The sequence below is a fragment of the Triticum aestivum genome, chromosome 3D, assembly GCF_018294505.1.
Source record: "Triticum aestivum cultivar Chinese Spring chromosome 3D, IWGSC CS RefSeq v2.1, whole genome shotgun sequence".
Lineage (NCBI taxonomy): Eukaryota > Viridiplantae > Streptophyta > Magnoliopsida > Poales > Poaceae > Triticum > Triticum aestivum.
In genome coordinates this window covers 506,442,594-506,461,939 of record NC_057802.1, presented here as the reverse complement: position 1 = coordinate 506,461,939, position 19,346 = coordinate 506,442,594, and the positions used below count along the sequence as shown (strand labels likewise).

General features: G+C 47.1%; 1 protein-coding gene across 1 annotated transcript; it reads left to right on the top strand.

The window, feature by feature from the left end:
- The first annotated feature begins 15,820 nt into the window (after nucleotides 1-15,820).
- On the top strand, nucleotides 15,821-17,016 carry LOC123080048 (uncharacterized). Its single transcript, XM_044502905.1, has 2 exons — nucleotides 15,821-16,252; nucleotides 16,362-17,016. The coding sequence occupies exons 1-2, from the start codon at nucleotides 15,856-15,858 to the stop codon at nucleotides 16,439-16,441; spliced, it is 477 nt and encodes a 158-aa protein (XP_044358840.1). The 5' UTR covers nucleotides 15,821-15,855; the 3' UTR covers nucleotides 16,442-17,016.
- The last annotated feature ends 2,330 nt before the right edge of the window (nucleotides 17,017-19,346 follow it).

The window sequence follows — 19,346 nt, the reverse complement described above, 5'->3', positions numbered from 1 at the left end:
TTGCATGAGTTTATCCCTCTACATCATGTCATCTTGCTTAAAGCGTTACTCTGTTCTTATGAACTTAATACTCTAGATGCATGCTGGATAGCGGTCGATGTGTGGAGTAATAGTAGTAGATGCAGGCAGGAGTCGGTCTACTTGTCACGGACGTGATGCCTATATACATGATCATACCTAAATATTCTCATAACTATGCTCAATTCAATCAATTGCTCGACAGTAATTTGTCCACCCACCGTAATACTTATGCTCTTGAGAGAAGCCACTAGTGAAACCTATGGCCCCGGGTCTATTTTCCATCATATTAATCTTCCAACACTTAGCTATTTTCTATTGCCTTTTATTTTACTTTGCATCTTCATTTCTCTTTATCATAAAAATACCAAAAAATTATCTTATCATATCTATCAGATCTCACTCTCATAAGTGACCGTGAAGGGATTGACAACCCCTTTATTGCGTTGGTTGCGAGGTTCTTATTTGTTTGTGTAGGTGCGAGGGACTTGAGCGTGGTCTCCTACTGGATTGATACCTTGGTTCTCAAAACTGAGGAAAATACTTACGCTACTTTACTGCATCACCCTTTCCTCTTCAAGGGAAAAACCAAGGCAGTGCTCAAGAGGTAGCAGTAGCCCCTGATACTCTGTTCGGTTCTTTGAAAGGAAAATGAGCAGAGGATCAATAACCAGTTGTCAGGTGGTAACATACTTTTTATCTGGATTAACATAGGCTTCTCTGTTAGCGGCGACTGCCCAATCAGCGGAAGTTTCTGAACTCAAACGAAAACTAGAACGAGCCGATGAGGACCTAGTCCTTGTTAACACGCGGCTCGACCAGGCGCAAGGTATAAGATACATCTTACTGTATGCCTGTTTATGTCCGTATTTTGTGGAAGTTCAAGAGTTGAAATGCGCGTATTTGTATAGATGGCGCCGCCGCGGTGGAGACCCTCAGGGGTGAGCTTTCCCAAGCCAAGGAGAAAGCAAGGGTAAGCAAGGCGGCTGCTGATAAAGCGGCTGCGAACTTAACGGCCGAACAGGCCGCTCGGCGCCGTTTTGAGGAACGGGTGACCGAGATGGAGCAAAAGCTCAAGGACACCGCCGCCAAGTGCGAGTCCTTAGAAAAGGAAAATAAGGCGAACGAGACCGAACTTGCCAAGGCCCTTCAAGAAGCTTCGGGGGCGCGGTCCGAATCCCTGCAGCGCGCGAGGAAATCCGTCAAGCCGGACAGATAGCGGCTGGTAAGCCCTTTCTTTTCAGGCTAAATTTGGGGACCGGAAGTATGCCTTGCTTAATCGACTATGGAGTTCTCTAGACGCATATACGGATCTGCCGAAGAGTGCTACGAACGCCGCCCAATTCTTCCAGGCCCAGGAGGGGTACGCGAAGGAGAAGCTCTTCTGGTCGCAGTTTGCGGGGCAGGAGCATCCCGTACTGCTAAATGACCAGATGGCACAATGGGCGGAGCTGCAGAAGATGTCCAGCGCGGCCATGAAGGACGTCATAGTCTGGTTGTGGCCGGCCGAAGCCATTCCAGACAGCTACTTCGGCCTCGTGCGGCGTCTCGTTGATGCGCTGCCCCGAATTAACGCTGTCAAGAGGTGGTCTTGTATAGAAGGGGTGTGAATGGCCTTCACCCGTGTCAAGATGTACTAGGGGAAGATGAAGGCCGAAAAGGTGGCAGTCGAGGGTCCGCCCGAAAGCAAGGACCATCGCACACCGGAGCGCTACTTTGAGGAAGTTCTCAAAGGTGCCCGCCTTGTAGAAGGCCAATGCTCTAAGGATGTAGTGTTCGAATGAACGAGTCCACACTGTTCGGGAGTTTGTATTATGAACTAAGTCTTCTGTAATATATTCCTTCTTTTATGAAGAGTTTTATCCTCCTGTGTGGCCGTTTTATATCCGAGAGTTCCCAGTCGTCGGCTTCAACCCCCTTGTAGATACTATTGGGGTGTTCGGAATTGCACATGACTACACTTAACGCAACGTCTTGGTCCATGAAGGAGGTGTCAGTGCGGTGAACCAGACAATCAGACTATGCGGTTTAATTGCTCTCACTTAGCCATAGGAGTTTGAGGATGGGTCTACAAAGTAGCCCCTGGTATGTATGTGGCTATCCTAATGCGGATGCATTACATATGTGACCGAAAAACAGTCCTTCGTGTAATACGGAAGAAATCGCTAAAGATTTTAATAAGTCACCGAGTGGCTGACCAGCTCTCACCGCATCATGACAGTTAGTTTTCGGCTTTCTCTACTGAGGTGCTTAACCGGGCGAACCAGAAACACAATCGCAGTAGTTCTCGCTTTACCCTAGCCGACCAGACAGAACGTAAGGTAGCAAACACAGGAGCCGGGCAACCCAACTATTGACCAAAGACATGATTCGGAGCCGATGCATATAATGCCAAGCTCGGGATGCGCGAATTGTGCTTTAAAGCTGTTCGGACTTTTTGTTTGGCAACACATGTGTTGCCATATAGAGCCCTTGGTAATTTGTGCCGAGGTGTGTGCGTGAGAGAACTGAAGAGACGAAATAAAGTCTATAAGTGAAGACGATATCGAGGAAGAATTTGCTTCACTGGAATCTGATTGATACGTCAAAACGTAGTATTACAGAGGGTACCATAATAACCAAGGCTATTTTACATGCCGGGGGTCTTAAGGCTAAAGATAAAAGCTCTATACAGGTTCTTTGAGTGAGGTTATGGTCTACAAAATCCTTTGCACCTTCCTGCCGCACGTCTGCGCCGCTTTCGCCTGAGTAAGAAAGATTCCTTAAGAGGAATGGTCTTCGACTATTTGTATGGAACCGGGCTCGGAGAGAGTCCTTGTGAGTCCGTAGGATGAGGAGGTTTTAATTCACTTGTGGTAAAAGATAAGAAATAAGTAAAAACCGAGGGGGAGACCATATAGGGTCGAATCGTACTATAGGCATGTCCGTATTTTGCCTCCGCTGATGCCCAAGATACTTTGAGTGCGTAATTGTGCACGCGCGGTACAAATTTCGCTGATGTACGTGGCAGTTGACGGAGACGAAACTGCTAATCCCGCCCTGGGATTGCCGGGCTGCCAGCATGCAGAACTGACCGGACTTGCGTAATAAAGTCCGGCGGCTTAATAGCCGATGAGGTGTGCGGCTTGACAGGGCCGCTTTGTACTTCGGCCACGGTATGCTCCTCGGTACGGAGGGAGCGTTCCATGTTTCCGTTGATTGTAATGACGCCACGTGGACCGGGCATCTTAAGCTTTAGATAGGCGTAGTGCGGGACCACGTTAAAGCGGGCGAAAGCGGTTCGTGTGAGCAGTGAGTGATAGCCAGTGCGGAATGGGACGATATCAAAGATCAAGTCTTCGCTTCGGAAGTTGTCCGGTGAACCGAAGATGACTTCCAGCATGATTGAGCCCGTGCAGCGGGCTTCTACACCAGGTATTACTCCTTTAAAGGTGGTTTTAGTGGGCTTGATTCTTGACGGATCGATGCCCATTTTGCGGACAGTGTCTTGATAAAGTAGATTGAGACTGCTGCCGCCGTCCATGAGGACTCGCGTGAGGTGGAATCCGTTGATGATTGGATCGAGGACCAGAGCTGCCGAACCTCCATGACGGATACTGGTTGGGTGGTCCTTTCGATCGAAGGTAATTGGACAAGCCGACCATGGGTTGAATTTTGGGGCGACCGGCTCTATGGCGTAGACGTCCCGTAGTGTGCGCTTGCGTTCCCTATTAGGGGTATGTGTAACATATATCTTATTCACTGTTTTTATCTCAGGAGGAAATTGCTTCTGTCCTCCTGTGTTCGGTTGACGAGGCTCTTGGTCATCGTCGTCGCTGGACGACCCTTTCCCCTTGTGTTCGGCGTTGAGTTTGTCGGCTTGTTTAAAGACCCAACAATTGCTATTGGTATGATTGGCGGGCTTATCGGGGGTGCCATGAATCTGGCAAGGCCAGTCAAGTATTCTGTCTAAACTGGATGGCCATCTCTGTTTGCTTTGAATGGCTTCTTCCGTCGACCGGGTTTGGAGCCCCTGAATCTGGCGTTGACCACTGTGTCCTGGGTTTCTTCGTTATTGTTTCGACGCTTGTGCTTGTTGCGTCGTGGCTTGCCATTGCCTTCCCTAGGTTCGGAGGTGCCAGGGTCGCTGGTGCTATTGCTTCTACGAGTAGGCCAGCTATCCTCTCCCGCGCAAAAGCGGGTCATAAGTGCGGTGAGGGCTGCCATAGATTTTGGCTTTTCTTGGCCGAGGTGTCGGGCGAGCCACTCGTCTCGGACGCTATGTTTGAAGGCCGCGAGGGCTTCGACATCCGGACAATCCACAATCTGGTTCTTTTTGATGAGGAACCTGGTCCAGAGCTACCGGGTCGATTCCCCGGGTTGCTGGATTATGTGACTAGGTCATCGGCGTCTGGGGGCCGAACATAGGTGCCTTGGAAGTTTTCTCTAAATGCGTCCTCCAAGTCTTCCCAGCTACCAATAGAGTTTTCTGGTAGGCTGTTCAGCTAGTGCCGTGCTGGCCCCTTGAGTTTTAGGGGGAGGTACTTGATGGCATATAGATCATCACCGCGTGCCATGTGAATGTGGAGAAGAAAATCTTCAATCCATACTGCGGGATCTGTTGTGCCATCGTATGATTCGATGTTCACGGGTTTAAACCCTTCTGGGAACTGGTGCTCCATTACCTCATCGGTGAAGCATAGGGGGTGTGCGGCGCCTCTGTATCAGGCAACATCACGGCGTAGTTCGGATGAAGTCCGTATGCGGTTTTCGGCCCTGGTGAGGTTGTGTTTGTTGCGCCTGGCCTGATGGCCATCCTCTCTCGCCTGGGCACGCCCCCTTGATCCGTAGATTGACCTGGTCTGGCCGGCTCTATTGTCCAGGTCCTTACGTAGGTCATAAGTGTATCCCCGAGCTGTTGTTTCTCTGCTTTTATGGCGAGGTGGTGCAGGCTGGTGTTCGGCTTGAGTTATCGTTCTGTCTCGGCCACGTGGTGGTCGGTCAGGTCCGTCAGCCGCGTTACGCGCGGGTGGTATGGGCTCCAGCACCTCATCGTTGAATTGGGGTAGCATCTTACGCTTCGGGTAACTCCTTGTTGGGCGTTCGAGGCCGTATTCTTCGGCTGCCAGGACGTTAGTCCATCTATCGTTGAGCAGATCTTGGTCAGCTTGCAGCTGCTGCTTCTTATTCTTTAGGCTTCTTGCAGTGGCTATTAGCCGGCGTTTGAAGTGCTCTTGTTCGAGGGGTTCCTCTGGCACGATAAAATCTTTGTCGTCGAGGCTCACGTCGTCCTCGAAGAGTAGTAATAGTTACTATCCTCTGAGTCTTTGTTCCCTGCTAGCTCGTCAGGGTCAACTTGCCCGTCCTCCCGATCATCCTGTTCGGATGTTGGTTCGATGGGTCTTCTTGGTCTTCGGCGTTCTCTGGAGTATTATTGTCTCCGGTGCCGGTATTACTATCTTTTCCGCGGCGCGATTTAGAGCGGCGCCGCTGACGTCGACGCTTTGGTGGTACCTCAGGAGGTTCGTCCTCGACTAGATCCTTCTCATCATCGCTGTCGCCTTCTTTAGGTGTGTCCACTATGTACACGTCGTATGAGGAAGTGGCCGCCCAGCGTCCGGTGAACGGCGGGTTTTGGGCCTACTCTTCTCCAGCATCGTCGTCCATACCGTTGATGTCTTCGGAGGTGTAATCGAGCATGTCGGTTAGATCCTCGACAGTAGCTATGAAGTGGGTGGTGGGTGGGGAGTAAAATTCCCTATTTCCAACCCCTAGTCTGGGCTGGGCGCAATTCGGAAGCGGTTCCTCTGCGATGGCGAGGGAGCGCATTAAGTCCAAAGCCTCGTTTAAGAGTGAGGCCTGGACGGGGACAGAAGTTCCCCGGCCGATCTCGCATGACGTGGACTTCGGGGGTTCGGAGCTAGTGTCCGGAGGAGAGTCTGGCTTTGTGATAATTGCCGGGGACACTATTATCTTCGATTCTCCGGTGTTGGGCTCTATAGCTGCAGAGAGTCCGGCGAGCTCCAGACTCCCGTCTTCGGACCTGATGACGCGCTCCGGATCTAAGGCCGGGGCGGTGGTTGGGGCCGCGAACCCTTGGAAGATCAAGTCTCCTCAGATATCAGCGACATAGTTCAGATTTCCAAAACTGATCTGGTGACCAGGGGCGTAGCTGTCGATCTGCTCTAGGTGGCCAACCGAGTTGGCGCGCAGTGCGAAGCCGCCGAATACGAAGATCTGGCCGGGGAGAAAGATCTCCTTCCCGGCAGCATTGTTGCAGATGATTGACGGAGCCATCGAGCCTTTCGACGACGGCACAGTGGAACTCTCAATCAAAGCACCAATGTCGGTGTCAAAACTGGCAGATCTCGGGTAGGGGGTCCCGAACTGTGCATCTAAGGACGAAGGTAATAGGAGGCAGGGGACACAATGTTTACCCAAGTTCGGGCCCTCTTGATGGAGGTAATACCCTACTTCCTGCTTGATTGACTTTGATGAGTATAGAGGTTACAAGAGTTGATCTACCTCAAGATCGTAATGGCTAAACCCTAGATGTCTAGCCTGTATGATTATGATTCCCTCTACGGACTAAACCCTCCGGTTTATATAGACACCGGGGGGGTTAGGGTTGTACAGAGTCGGACTACAAAGAAAGGAATTTTCATATCCGAACGCCAAGCTTGCCTTCCACGCCAAGGAGAGTCCCATCCGGACACGGGGGAAAGCCTTCCATCTTGTATTTTCATGGCCCATGAGCCCGGCCCATATCACATAGCTCGGACGCCCGAGGACCCCGTAATCCAGGACTCCCTCACCGGGAAGCCTAAAATAAATACATGAAATATGCGAGTGCCCGTGCCAAGTCTACGATTTGAACCCGGGTAGGTTGGTTCCACCCGAAGGAACCTAATCTTCTAATTTAAGCTTAGTTCACGATTAGCATGGTATTTGTGTATCCACTAGTGAGGGGTTGGGCAAACTTCATTTTGCTTAGCTTAATTTGATGCTGGGTAGTCAATATGACCAAGATCAAGGACATGGTCCTTTGTTTCTTTTTCTAGTTGTTCAATATGCCAACGACATGCTCATGAAGTCATGATCTGTCAAGAGTTCCATTGACGGATGCAAAAGAGTTGCCTCATGCATTGATTAAGAAAAGCATAATTGCATGGTTAATTAATAGAAAACTGGGCAAAAATCGTCACAATTCGATGAGTGGCACACACAAGATACTCCACACACACACCGTTGTGAAGGAAGTCGTCGACCATTCTTGTGTATCAAAGGTCTCCCTGAATCTTTGGGGCGGTTAATGGGTGTTCGAGTTAACTTTGAAAAATTATTTCTCCTCCCAGTCATTGTCTAGAAGATTAAACTCAACATATGGTCAATATCTTAGATTGTTGGATTGGTTGATTCCCCTCCACTAACCTTGGGTTTTCCCCTTGGTACAACCAGGGCGAGCATAAGAGACTTTGCTCCCCTCATTTATAGAATTGAGACATGCCTTACTTCCTGATATCTTCTCTTTCTCTTGGAGATTGTATCACCGGTCATCAAAGCTATCTTCTACCTTTGCTCCATGAAGCTCCCTAAAGGTGGTGGAAGACAAAATAGATAAAAACCCAGGCGCGTATGCTTATGGGGAAAATCTGAGCTCTCCGGTTGAGCTAAACGGCCTAGGAAAAATTGTGCAAGTTGGAGAAATGTGGATGTCTTGGAACCAATAACCTTTATATCCATAATGAAGGCATCCTTATGAAATATTTCACAAATTATACAATAACAATGACATCCACTTACTTCAATGAGTTACTAGTGCGTCATGCTGCTACACATGTGGGATCTTTCTGGTGGTGTGATGCAATCAAACTTCACTCCAACTTTTGAAACTTTTTACTTCTTGCTCCACTAGAAAACAAAAACTTTGTTTTCTAATGGTATGGTCATTGGATAGATCGCACTATGGCAATAATTTCCTAAATTACACTCCTTTGTTGTTGATGATAATATATTTATCAAGATTGTGTTGGAATATTTTCCATCTAGCCCTCTTTGAGCAAGTTTTTAACAAATTGATGTCTTGTCGGTTCTTGAAGTGCTTGGGGGGGGGGGGGGGGTAAGGGGGTAACACTTGTTCCTCGATGAAAGTTTATACACATACCACTTCCCTCATTAGCAGGCCCTTGTTTCTTGCAAAAAGGATTTTGTGTTCCAACTTCAAATGCTCCGGTACTTTTTATGGTCTCAGTTTCGGTTCGTATGATATAGTTTATGTTGTTTGTTCAGCACATTGAGAGCAATTCAAAATTCCTAGTATGGTTGAGTCTCGAGTAAGAGGAGGGGCGGATACCCACAATGCTATTCTCTTGGGAGCAAGCCGCATCGGAAAATTGTCAAGGCATATCTTGCAAATTAACAGAGCGGCGAAACCTTGAAGAAAATCCCTGGATGATTGCACACCTAAAAATCCTGCTCTGCCTAAACATTCCTGGTATTCCATAACATAGCATATTCCTTTTTTTTAAACAGAGCATGTTGAGATCTAATAAAAGAGGAAAAAGCAGAGCATAGGTCCAGTTATGTCCACCTAGGACCACCGATCATGCAAGAGTTGGTTCGCTGGATTGAACACCGAGGACCGGCCCCCCGTGCTGTGCAGTTGCGGTACGTGTGAACTCCTCCGTGCATGTGCACGGATCACTGTCGCATGCAGCTGGGCGGAGGACGAGCAGAGAGGGTGCAACGTAGCCATCGTGCCCTCTGGCACCATACAACACGGAACAGAATCACGTGGTTGCAAAATGTGGTTGTTCGCCGGCGTCCTGCGTGTGGCCGGCCGAACGTGCCGGCGACCAAAATAAGCGGCCAGGGATCGGCTTGGGTGCTGACTTGGGTCACGGCGGCCTCAGAGCATCTTTAGCAGACCCCGTAAAACGCCGCGACACGCAAAATTCCGGCGAGTATACGGGCTCGTCCTAATTTTCTGGTCAGAATAGAGCCCGTATACTCGCTCGGCCTGTAATCTTTTTTCCGTGACCCTCAAGCCTCACCCCCGAAGCCGTATAAATACTGGTTTGCGGGGCGGATACGGGTTGAAACCCTATCCCCCCGCCGCCGCGTTTTGCCGCAATTCCCCACTCCCTCCCTCGCATTTCTCGCCGCCGGTGAGCCCACTTCCGCCTCAGCCGCCATGTGGGGCCGTATGTGGAGCTCCGGCCGCAGCTCCAGCGGGGGCGGCGACCCCGAGCGCGAGAGGTGTGTCCGCGCGGACGGCGCGAGGAAGCGCGCGGCCAAGAAGTAGACCAACCAAGGCCTCGAGCCGCCGGCGTCGAGGAGTACGACCACCGGCACGGGCGGACGCCCTCCTCGGCCACAGGCTCTTCCTCTTCCCGCGCGGCTCTTCTCCCCGTGAAGAGGGAGTGGGCGGAGCTCGTCGCCGTGAAGCAGGAGCCGGAGGAGGGCGAGCTCGTCGCCGTCAAGCAGGAGCCGGAGGAGATCGCACGCCGAAGCGTCGTCGGGCCCGATGATTTCGTCGGCGATGTTGACGCGGTCGCGGCCGCCATTGATGAACGGAGCTTGCGAGAGGAGGAGGAGCGCCGCCTTCAAGACGAGGAGCTCGAAGACCTCCTTTTCAAGCAGGCGGTCGCGGCCAACCTCGTCGCAAAGGACAAGGACGACGAGTGGCGGCGCATTCGCGAGGAGCAGAGGGAGAAGTACGTCGACCTCGTTAGCTCCGACGAGGAGGATTGAGCTCCTCCACCGCGTCGGCCTCGCCGCCGCGAGCTCGTCCATTTTGGTAGCCGCCTCGAGCCCGCAGATCCCCATCCCCCTCTAGTAGTAGTAGAATATATGTATGATCATGTAGTAAGTGATAAACTATGAATGATCAGTGTGATTGCAATTTCTTCCGCCAACGTTTTTCATTCAAATTATGCAGTTTCATATACGGGCTTTATTCTGCAGCACAAGATTTCGCCCCGCAAAACAGTTCCTCCTCAAACTGTAAACGTGTTATGTGGGTTGAAATTATATGGGTCAGCTAGAGATGCTCTCAGCCCAACGCCACAGCCCAACGCCACAGGATTGATTCCGTGAGGGCGCACGCCACAGGGGGCGCCGGCGCTCACCGATGGCTCCTCCGCCACAAGTCCTTCCCTGCTTTCTTGCCGTTAGTAGGCGCGCATGCGGGGCAATAAGGCCACCTACGTACGAGACGAGAGGATCGTTCATTCTGCAGGCCCCATGACGACAACGTCTTAGTGCACGTAATTTTCGGTCCACTCCACTCCCCTATCCATCATTTACGCTTGATCCTGTCACGTAGCCTGAGAACGCAATACCGACACCACCACCAGCAAGAGAGTGACATTTACTCATCAGTCGTCACTAAAGACACATTAGCACAAAGGCCATGCTTTATTTCATCCTTGTCCGACACACAGGACTGCCGAGGAAAAACTCGTTCAGACCATGATGTAGATCAACGAATTATTAAGCATGCGCCCTCTTTTAGTTGGGAAGAAAAGGCTGCCAGGCCATTAGTGTTCGGACGTGTTCGGACTTTTAGAGTAACTGGTTGGAGCATGAATTTAATATGACATCTGAGCCGAAAAGTCTCGAGTCAGCTGGAGCATAAATTCAATAATTATGACTTGTATAAACAGCCTTACATAAACTGCCTGTAAAAGATGCCACATATGATGTTAAGTGGTGGAGGTCTAGAGGAAAGAGAAACAAGAAAGATTATGTATGTAACATTACCGACATGGTTCATAGGATTTTTATAGACATCTTACAGTCACTGCAACCGGTGTGGATAGTTTTATAATTTATACCCAGCTATGGTTTAATTCGATTTTTTTTATATAAATGCTTATCAATGGTGATTTACTAAAAAAAAGAGAATATTGCAGATAGACTAGTGTATGAATTGTTGTTTGTCTTATCTAAGCAACCTGGGTAGTTACTAGTAAGTATGCACGTGCAACGCACGTCTATAATATAGACAATAAGTAGTAAAGTTCATCTATTACGAGCCTGTTCGGTAATCCACTGGCTCCAGGAAATCCTACGCGCCGGCTCCTCCAAGCGAGCTCTAGCTCAAGATGTGGTAGGACAGAAAAGGCACAAGACATAACGTGAACCAATGGGTACGCCACTTATCGGTGGCAGTGTGCTGTAAATTTGACGAACTCCTTCGTTTCCAGGATCTACGGAGCAGCTCATTCCCAGCTCTGCAATTTCCATCTACAGATCGCTCTGCTCTGCTCTGTCGACTCCAGGAAGTTGCAGCGTTGTGGAGTGGAGTGGATCCAAACAGGATCTAAGCCGGCATTTGTCTGTTTGATGACAGGTCACCACTGATGGTATTAGGAGTTCGTGTTACAAGATGTGTTTGGTCTTGTGACCTCTTCTAGAACGGCTGTCCAAAATCACACGATATAAGTGTTCACTGTTGTGCTCATCACTTTCATATTTCTACTTCTCACCATATCATCATTCAATTCTGAGTCCACTAAAATGGTAAATAATTTTGTACTGAAGTGTGTCATATATTACTGCCAAATAGGTAGTACTCCAAATTACCGAAAATATAGTAATCAGAATTAATTGTAAAATAATAGTCTAATATGCTTTTGCCAAGTATTAATCAGAATTGGTCCACAAAGAACAATGGTGGCAATTTTGAGTGAAATATACATGCTCAAAATAGTCAAATGAAATATTCCTATCCATAAACCCAATATAATCCACCTATGTGATTACAAAACGTTGATTAGACATTTTAATTTGATCAGATGAAAGATAAATAAACATGAATAATTAAATAGCTTTATGGTGTTTCAGCTGAAACACCAACATGGTGGGCAGCCTGACCGAAACTGACACTATACCAATGCCCAATTCCATTCACGTTCCCTTCCTTCTCTGTGCAGTGCTCTCCATCCCTAGCGAGCTTGCTGCCACAGTCATCGCTCTCCTGCGAGCAAATTACTGAAGATATGGAGATTTCATGAAAATTTAGTTATTTCTCACTGAATGATAAAAGTATTATTTCCACTGCTTCTATAGATCAGAACAAACGCAGATGTCAAATACTCATGCATCTAGACATTCTATTGACAATCAATTGGCAATAACTACTCTTTAGAAGGCAAAATATATATGGAGAAATAAAGTTTTGGGGTTTTCAGCTAGGTCCATCGATATTCTCACGGGCCACCACAACTTTCTCTTGCTAGCAGGATATGTATTCCTTCTTTAGGTATTCTGCTTTCTTCTTATCAGATGGTCATGGCATATCAGTATATCATCCTTGACTACTCTGTAACTTCAGGTAAGATTGCGTTTATGTGAACTGATGGTTAGTAATTGCTCCGTTTGTGGCTCCATATTTTAGCCTAACAATGCAGGCAATGAAGTTAGTTATGAGTATTAGATGGTTGGGACAAATAGCAGCACTACAAGGTTAGACCCTGCAAATTGACTGACCTTCTACCCTGTGTTTATACATTTACATATCCTAGCTCTGGATAATACTAAAGAACTTGGGTTACTTTTATACTACCAAAATTACATAAACCCTTTCTAAAAACTTTTAGCACCAGGACATGTGTGCGGTCCCCTTTTCAGAAATTAATGTAAATCAATTTATTAACCAGCAATGCTCATGTTTGAAAAAAAATTAGAACATATAGAATTTTATTGCATTTTCAAATTGATTTTGATTAACACTACACGGGAAGTTGACGTGCGAATAATAAGTTCTGTATTACGATGGATAGTGTAAAACCAAAAAATCACAAACCACTTTATTGTATAATTTATCCAATAAATTAAGATCAGTGCGAAAGACACGATTCAACCAAAAATTAATTTAACTACAACCATAGTAAATTAGAGCAGAAGTTCCTACCCAACCTATCTATCACCCTATACATACCATAAACTTCGTTCAAAATACACACTCCCGAATGAGCGTTGATATACAGACGACACCCTCGGGACGATTTCAAGACGACACAGCATATCCCACCGTCCACTGGAAAGGCAAAACTGCACAGCACTGTTGGATAAGCCATCGTCCTAGAATCGTGAGAGCAATTGTCGTGTGTGAAGTATTTTCGCTCCCGAATCACAACCATCCAATACTCCTAGTCTTATACATGCTGCATATATTATCACTTGATTTTGTGAGGGATAACTAACCAGATAACGATGAGAAAATCAAGTAATCTCCAATTATACATATAACTTACTAAAAGGGTCCACTCCCTAGCCCATTGAGCATTTTTCAATAGAAAGTAATGGATGCACTAACAAAAAAGTAAGATTGTGATCAGAAGACTCTATCTTACCAAGATTAATCTTTTTTCCTGCCTATAGTGGGGTCCTGAACTTCTGATCGTCACGGCTGCAGTACAAACAACAGAGAAGCTTACACTTAATTAGATTTAGAAATTAGAACTGATTGCCATTAGCCCCCCTGCGTTGTAGGTACCATGTTACCTTGAAGGTAATATGAACAAAATAAATGTCTTACTCTAAAGTCTCGATGAACATAATAAAGATATATGTAGGGAATATAGAGTAACCAAACAAGGAGAAGTGATCCAATTGAAAGGGGTCATGTGAGGAAAGAAATAACTCCATTAACACGTCAGACCAAGATGAACCAATCTAACAACAGTCAAATAAATAGAGGAGAGGGTATACCTGAATTCCACTGCAGAAACAACACGTGATTAGTTTTCATTCTTATTCCCCAATAGTTATTTTTATCAGATGGATCAAATGAACTCCGTTTTATTAATCATTGCTCACTACTGGGGCAGTTTAGTTGTGTTTCAGGCCAAAAGATGAGCTCGAAAGAGTTTATTAAATCTGTCTAGCACTCTAGCTAGCATGGGATTACACCACCCATCATTCTTCACATGGTTTGTGGAACAGGATGGCGCTGTCGCACTCCTGCAATTGACGTGTGGTTAAAGCATGACCAGCAGCTACATTCACCTCAAAAGACAAACAATAATTGGCAGAGACCTAGAGGAAATGGGGTGAGAGATAGGTCAGATTAAGCATCCGTATTTGGTTTTCCAATAATAATAACATGGTTAGAACATAAATTACCTAAGACTCTGTTGTACGGAATTGTTCTAACTCCATCGACGAATTGGATCTGGGGCAAGTGTCTCCTAATGTAGGAAGTCTGCCACAAGATTGAGCATCAATTTTATGCCAACAATGTATGAATAAAGTAATCCTTACTGAATACAATTAAGAAAAAAAGTAGTACATCAATTTTGTGTTTAAATATGGATAAATCTACACCCATGAGGGCACCTCGTGTGCCAGACTTACTTCAGAAAACGCAAACAGTTTCAAGAATCGAGTGAAGGATAGACCAAGGTTGCAACATCTGAAATAAAATGTGGGAAAATAAAATTCGTTAGATGGCATAAGAACTGCAAAAACACGACACCATCATGTTTCTAATAGAATTTCATATTCAAACAAAGGAGGTGCATGACAGCTGCATTTGATATTGATCCAATTATCAAATTCAGTTGTACTTTCTACAATACTAATAGGTGGCATGTAATGACTTGCAGAAGTGTGAGCTGTTGAGGCAGCAGACAAATTATATTGCTAGGGGCAGGACTGATAGCGTACAAGCAGACTTTGCACAACTGGAATCAGACATGTCATGTCTCACGTGTTCACCAGCTCGTCACGGATGAGACTAATGGTGGTAGCATGGTGGAGTGCCTGCCATGCCTCCAGGAACAACAGGTTCTTCTCCATTAGCACTAATCGTGATTGGTTGGGGTCTAAAAACCACAAACCAGCGAGAATTGAAGAGCAGGTCGGTCTGGACAAAAAAATAGTTTTCGAGCATTGGATAATTACATGGGGGCGGAGAGCAGCAGTAGCCGGCGCTTACAGGGACATGCTGAGCGTCATCCACACAATCACGCGACGGCCGAGACTAGCAGCGTCCGGCACCACCAGGTTGGCCCGCGCCATCGTGGAGACATGGTTGACCTGCCTGAACTGGAGCACGGATTGGCCGCACCCATGGCAGTTCACCGTGGTTGCCGCCGCAGCTCGCTAGAATCCGAGGGAGGAGATGTGTGGGTGGACGGCAAGGCAAGACCGGCCTGCCGGGCGCGTCGTGCTGGCGCATCGGGTGGAACATGGGGGCGGCGGCAGAGCGATGGTGGGAGGGGGAGCAGGACGGATGGCGGATGAAGGTATGGGGCAGTGCGGCAGCGCCCTAACCCTAACTTCCATCGCTAACCATGGGTCCTGCACGTTCGGATTGTATTTTCCTTCGGGATGGTATTTTTTTAGGTAAGGGAAGCGATGTATTGGGTGGACGCGGGGCGCGGGACGTTTCATTGGCAGAGTTTTCGTCCGCCCCTGAACATGTTTGCTTGTTTAATAGTAGTATAGATTAGAGAACTATTGCACATGCCTATAACATAGCGTGGCAAAAATTGAATCAGTTTTTTCTTCTGTTTTGTATAGAGAAACGGCAATCACACTCCAAAAACAAAACTGCTACATCTACAAAAACTCTATGAAGATTACATGATCACATAGGTAAGTTTTGTAGCTTAATTTACGAAAGTGTAGCAAAGCTCCTCCAAAAATGTTTTCTTGGCAAAATTAGCCAGGAAAGGTAGGCATCATGAGTTACTACGAGTACCTAGGAGTACCAAACAAATCCAAAAGTAAACTTTGTTTCTTCCAGTACAGCTAGTTCTCCGGCCTGTCTATAAATAAGCCGGAACGCAGGCCAACCTGAGGCACCGCAGCATCAGAACCACAAGGTCTCAAGAGAAAGAGAGAATGGCGGCCATCTCCTCCACCTCCTACTTCTCCTCGCAGCCGGAGCTGCCGGCGTCCAGCGCCACCGCTACAGCCAGCATCAGCAAAGGCCGGCAGCCGCGGAGGCATCGGACGAGCGGCTGCGTCATGCTCGAGCCGGCCTCCGGTGGCGGCGCGGTGGGGAGGAGGACCAGGAGCCTCACGGAGGAGGACCTGGAGGAGCTCAAGGGCTGCCTCGACCTCGGCTTCGGCTTCTCCTACCATGAGATCCCGGGCCTCTGCGGGACGCTCCCTGGGCTGGAGCTCTGCTACTCCATGACGCGGAGGTTCCTCGACGAGCAGAGGACTCTGGTCGGGCAGCTGGAGCCCGCCGCGTCGGCGGCGCCGCCCATCCCGGACTGGAAGATCTCCGGCCCTGGTAAGACTTGTTTTTTGCACACATGTAAAGCTTGTTATGGAGATCTGTTTAATTTCTTCTTCACATGATCTGCTGCTCATGGCTGATCAATTACCGTTGGCTTTGATAGGTGATGATCCAGACCAAGTGAAAGCTCGGCTCAAGTATTGGGCACAGACAGTGGCATGCACAGTCAAACTCTGCAGCTAGTGGAGGTCCGGACAAGGGAGTCTGCCGATTCATCCCATGACATGGCGCTATGATTTAAGGTGCCTGAAGCTGAAAAAATCTGCTTATATGGCTGAGACATGTCGTGCGAACACTAAGGAGACGCTTCTGATGCGTGCCGTCGGGACAACATAACAGATCGGTGCTTTTCAAAAGCTTCGGAAAGAGAGACGACTTATGACACCACGGAAGAGTAAGAACTCTCGACGCGATATGTCGTCGGAGCTTTTCTGAAAGCGTCAGATGCTTGCCACTCTCATTCATCATGGGTGATCTAAGTAGCATGAAATTCTAGAGACCTGCTAGTGATTCTGCTCTTCCCTGTAAAATGATGACTAGGTGCTCCACTTGGGTTGTGCTACGCCGGGTTGAGCTTTAAAACCTGTCGGTAGATTTGCTCAAGTATGGCTTTGTTCTCATACTCCTTCGACTTTGATTTGCTTTCAACTAGTAGACACTGTATAGGACTTTGATGAACATATGTGTTGATCGTGTTGTACTGCACTGCACTGCAGAGGTGTGGAAACAGTCTATCCTAAAACAAATTTCGTTGTCCAGCTCATCAACGAGTTGTGGCTGTTGTTATTGTGGATATCAATATCATATGATCCCACTGAGCTGAATATAAGAAGTGTCAAGACTGCGAAGAAAAACATTGGCCACCTAACTAACTGAGCACTGTTGACCGAAGTATGATAATCAGACTAAGAATGCAGGGGATCCCATGAACACATGTATTTCATGATTTTATTGGATTTACATCGGTGCCAAATGGAAAATAAGACGTGATTCCGAACAGATGACAAGTATCGTTTGTATATATATAAGAAAACTTAGAACCTGATCATAACAGGAAAAGACAGAGACACTAGTTTTCATCATAATTTCAGTTTAGCAAGTTCTCCCTCTGTAAACAAATATAAGACGTTTCAGATCACTATGTAAACAAATATAAGATGTTTTAGATAATTTTTCTAAGACATCTTATATTTGTTTACAGGGAGAGTAGTAAATAAAACAAAAGTTATAACCTAATAAACATATTTATCTGGGGCTACAGATAGTGTTGGTACTTGCTATCTGAATGTATGGCAAGCAATTTTCCTTCTCCAACTCTTATAGCTACGAGACCAATGGAGACAAAATGTATTAGCTGCTGAAAAAAATCATATACAGAAAACAAAACCGATACAACAAATCACCGTTGTCATCGGTGCGGAGCTCTCTTCAACAGATACCACTAGGTGCCTATTCATCTTGAGAAACTTGACGACCTCCATTATTTGGTACAGTCACTCACCAGGAAGGCATAGAGGCAAGACAGAAAGTAAATACAGCAGGAATAAAAAATAGGAATAGTAACATGAGTATTAAAAGCGCTACCGGAAGGCGGGCTTCTCTGAATAAATAGTATACCCTTATAGGGTCTTCTTCCAACTTTTTCATCCTCCGTGAGCCTTTCTTCCAAGCAGACGGCCACTATCTTATCAGTTCTTAAGGTGAAAAATAATTTAGTTTTCTCTCAATGTCGCTCATAGCTCCATTACCTCAAAGGGAGCTCCATTAGAAGGGGTTCCTAATATATAACTCGGCATGTTGTTGAGGGTTCCGTCATAGGTTGGGTTGGTCTGTGGATCAGGAGGTTTGGGTGTCACTCAGAGTATTTTGTGGGTTCGGCTCACCTGCAGGGCTCCCTGCAGGAGTTACTGTGCAGGGCCAGTAAGACGGCGCCACGTGCCCATTGTGGACCAACTCCAGTTAATTATATTTACCCTTTCTACATATTCAAAAATAATAATTGCTTTGAAGCTTCGATCTTCTTCCTCGCCTCGCCTATGAGAACGAGATTTGTTTTTCCCCTCGCTCCGCTATCTGATACAGAAAGAAACACAGACATGAGACTCGTTGCTAGCTCCGGCGAGGCCGTCTACGGCCAGTCGACCATGATTTGGATGCTAGTGCGGCTGCGATCGGTCGCCGCCGGGCACCGGCATCCAAAACCATGGTTGCGAAATAGGTGCACGGGAGCATGGCGATGCAGTTGAGAAACATGATGTTGCAGATCTTTCGTTCCCTGGCCTAGAAGTAGTTGTTGTCTCGATCTAGAGTTGGCTGGGTGTATTTGTACATGAATCCGAAGAGGAAAACTGAATCTCGCTGATATCAACACGGTGGCGCTCACCTCCACCGAACTCGAAAAAGATGGCTTCCAATCTTCCAATTAAGAGCGCTTCTTCTCAATTCCATCGACGGTGAAGCGGACTGGGAGGAGGGAACGCCGACGGCATGGGGCAGGAGATAAGCGGTGGTGGCGGACATGACATGGGACGTCGGCGGTGACGGGCGCTTCGTAGTGGCGAAGAAAAAAAAGGAACCGCAGGCGTCATTCAACTACACAGCGACACGGTATGGTCCTCGACTGCTTCCCAGAAAAGGATTGTACTCAACTCGTCGTAGATTAGCCGGCCGGCGAGCACCCGTTCCCACTAGAATTACAATTAAAATCTAATTAAGCAGAGCTGCTGGTCCACAATGGGCACGTGGCGCCGTTTTACTGGCCCTGCACAGTAACTTCTGCAGGAGCCCTGCAGGTGAGCCGAACCCGTATTTTGTACTCCCTCCGTTTTTATTTACTCTGCATATTAGAGTTTGACTGAAGTCAAACTTCTTAAAGTTTGACCAAGTTTACAGAAATAAATATAAATAGATATCATAACAAATTTATACGATGTGAAAGTAGATTCAATAATGAATCTAATGGTATTGAATTGTTATTGTATATGCTACTAATATTTTTGTCTACAAATTTAGTCAAAGTTTACAAAGCTTGACTTTGATCAAAGCTAATATGCGGAGTAAATAAAAACGGAGGGAGTATATCCCTTAG

Coding starts and splice junctions, on each gene's coding strand:
- LOC123080048 (XM_044502905.1), top strand. CDS start 15,856: ATGGCGGCCATCTCCTCCACCTCCTACTTCTCCTCGCAGCCGGAGCTG. Junction 16,253..16,361: donor CTGGAAGATCTCCGGCCCTG/GTAAGACTTGTT, acceptor TGGCTTTGATAG/GTGATGATCCAGACCAAGTG.